We start from the raw sequence: 3,137 nt of genomic DNA, 5'->3' as shown, positions 1-3,137 counted from the left end.
GAGAGTCTGTGTACTCTAGAGACTTGGGGAATCCAAGTATGGTCTTACTGATTTGTATCTGTTGAGTGAGACTCAAATTGAGCTCACTGTTGTAAAAGCTCTACTTTGAAAACATAATAGAGAGGCCACCACTGAAGGCTGGACCGGGAGACGTAGCCCAAGAGTATTGGGTGAACTCCTTATTAAACTTGTTGCGTTTATATGTTTGTCTGTTATGTTTTCTTTAACTGCTTCATTGCCTGTGTATTTCGCAATCTTAGCGATCCGTTGCATAAAATAACATAGGCACATCCATGCACATGAGTCTGTAATACCTTATTGTTTGTCTTAGATCAATTCCTAGATCACTTTCCCTAAATTTACAACTTATTAGAGGCACTCAATACAATCAAAATTGCCATGGTAACCAAGAAGAACCTCTACCTCACAAGTAACCAAGCAAAACCTTCACGTCATAAGAGACAATCATTAGTATTTGGCCAACAACACTACATCTCCATCAAAACCCATTATCCAAACTTCTTTAAAAATAAAAACCAAAAACACTTCATATTTTCATCAAAGCATTGCTCACTACAACTACACAACACCACAAGAACATCTCTATGCTACTTCAAAAGAAACCATATCCATATTTTATAGTTATTTATAATTTTTTAAAATATATATATAGAGTAAAATCAATTCAAATGTATTTAAATATTTAATATATATTATTACATAAAAGGATAATGACTCCTTGGTAATATTATTTTGAAATAAACATGAGATCTTTTAATAATTATTTTTACAAAATAATTATCACCAACAAACATTTTTTAATAAAATTAAAATTTTCTTGAATATATAAAAAATCGATAATTAAAAAAAATAAATCTATCTTATTCAAATTATACTCCTATTAAGATTTCAATAATATTAAAGGCGTTGTTTGGGCCAAATTTTAAATAACATTAATTACAAATATAATGTAGGAATAGAATACATCCTCTGAAAAGAACCTGTACTTTTCCAGAACAACAAAAGAAAGAGTATACTCTCTTGGTGTACAAGTTTTAAAAACAAAAGCATAGGGAAAAGTGAAACTGCACTTTCTGTAATACCAAAAGACACAGAAGGGCCCATATTGACCTGAAGAAAGGTTTAGAGGACACTTGTTGTCTGGATATTGACAATTTGAGAAATTGGTATAATCCATGTTGCACTGCAGTGATTTACTTGGCTTTATGCAAAAGCCCATAAGAAGTTCCATCCATAGAATTCTGAAGTTTGATTAACTCTTAACTATGCAACCAAACAAGTGTGAAGGAAAAATGATTATACCCACTGTACAGCTGTGGATGTAAACAGTAATCTAATTAATGAAAATTAGAAGCCTAGACAGGAAGATCAGTGGATCAGTTACTGTAGAGATTCATGGTTCGAATCCCATGGACTCGAATCATTCATTCAGCAGCTCGATGAACTCACCGCAAGCGTCCATGAAAAACTGGTTAACTATGTCGACGTAGAGCGGAGAAGTTAGACGGGAATAGCAACGCAGAAACTCTTCAATGTCAAAAACATCTTCCAGACTTATGTTGCGCGCCATCACAATCTCGCGCAGCTTTTTCTCTATCATAGACCGCGTCTCGGCCCTCGATTTCGCCAGCTTTTTGTCAGCCATGGACAGCGTCTCGCGCCTCGGTTTGGCGACGGCCGCCATGGACCGCGTGTCGGCCCTCGGTTTGGCGGCGGCCGCCATGGAACTGGAAGGGACGGAAGGTTGCCGAGATGGCTGCTGATCATGGTAGCCGCCAAAATTAAGAAAGCTCCCTGTCATTTTTTGCCCAGAGGAATATTCAAGGTCTTTCTTGGGCGTGCAATCGGCCGCCTGAGAATTACGATCGTCTTCGCTAGTCCAACCATAAGAACCGTCAGCGTCGCTGTAAAAACTGAAGCTCCGGCGATTTCTTCTGCTCCCGTGAACCCTCGGCTCCCTGCAAGAAAAAAACTGAAAGGAAGAAGGCTTGGAGAGTCTCTGGTAGCCCCCCAAGAGAAAATCCCTGATGGTTTCAACGCCCCTGCTGTTTTCTACCTTGCGCAGAATTCTCTTCACGCCAGAGACTAAACGGCTCCCGGCCTTGGAAAGCAGCGTGAATTTCTTTTCATTTTCCTCCCCATCGCTGCTCTGCTCCGCCTTCACGTAATCAGCTGCGCCACTAGGCCGGTGGCGCCGCCTCAGAATTGCTTGAGTGAGGCCCTGCAAATTAGAAATCCCGGGGCGTTTTTTCTCCATCTATACAGTCTGAGAGAGAGTAGCTTTCCTTCAACAGGGGGTATTATTATTGTGCCACCCACTAAGAAGAGAGGGTTGGAGTTAGGTGGGATCCATCATGCCAGACAAGACACTGGGGATCGAGCCCCTGTTCTGTTCTCCTCGGGTTTGCTTCTAATGAAACCTATAATCATCGCCTCCCTCGTTGGGTCCTGCACATAGAGTAAATACATGGATACCAATGAAATACTTTTCTTGCACTGTGAACTGACGCACCATACACAGGTCGTCTGCAGTCTGCCTGCAAATGAATTTTACGTGGAAGTCCGTGGATTAGGATATTTGTTTAAGAAAAAATATTTTATTTATTATTATTTTGTTTTTTTACTGTGTTTTTTTTTAAGTTTTTGGTTGGAATTCTTGGAAAAATTTGGGGTGGAAAATTATTTATTTGTGTTATTTAGATTAGTTTTTTTTGGCTATATAGATTTAACTTTTTAAAAACCCCAGGCATTTTAATTAATATAGCAAAGATTAGAACGAATTCTCATGAGCTCCATAGTGAGATTGGCCACTGGGTAGTTCCTAAAACGCCATGGATGGAAAGGATCTGCCATATTTGTGAGAATAAGAGCATCGAGGATGAAAACCACTTCCTCTTAGAGTGCCCTGCATACAACCACATTAGATCTCAATTTCACAACCTTTGTTACAATACTGACCTTTCTAGCCTTTTGCAATGCCAAAATTATAGTGAGCTCGGGAGGCTTCTCTCCAAGCTTTTTGAGCATCGGAATAAAATCTTAAATCAAAGTAAATAATTTGTCTTTTTAGGTCCGATAGATCATTATTTGGTCTCAATGCACGTTAACAACCACCA

General features: G+C 39.2%; 1 protein-coding gene across 1 annotated transcript; it reads right to left on the bottom strand.

Annotated features, from left to right (window-relative positions):
* Positions 1-913: 913 nt before the first annotated feature.
* LOC149258246 (uncharacterized) lies at positions 914-2,428 on the bottom strand. Its single transcript, XM_089371094.1, has one exon. The coding sequence runs from the start codon at positions 2,276-2,278 to the stop codon at positions 1,442-1,444; it is 837 nt and encodes a 278-aa protein (XP_089227220.1). The 5' UTR covers positions 2,279-2,428; the 3' UTR covers positions 914-1,441.
* Positions 2,429-3,137: the final 709 nt, after the last annotated feature.

The sequence above is a fragment of the Pinus tabuliformis genome, chromosome 6 (genome assembly GCF_031772625.1).
Source record: "Pinus tabuliformis cultivar Carrire ecotype Pingquan chromosome 6, CPIR1, whole genome shotgun sequence".
NCBI lineage: Eukaryota > Viridiplantae > Streptophyta > Pinopsida > Pinales > Pinaceae > Pinus > Pinus tabuliformis.
Note: the sequence above shows the minus strand (reverse complement) of the source record. Positions and strands in the feature narration are given on the sequence as shown.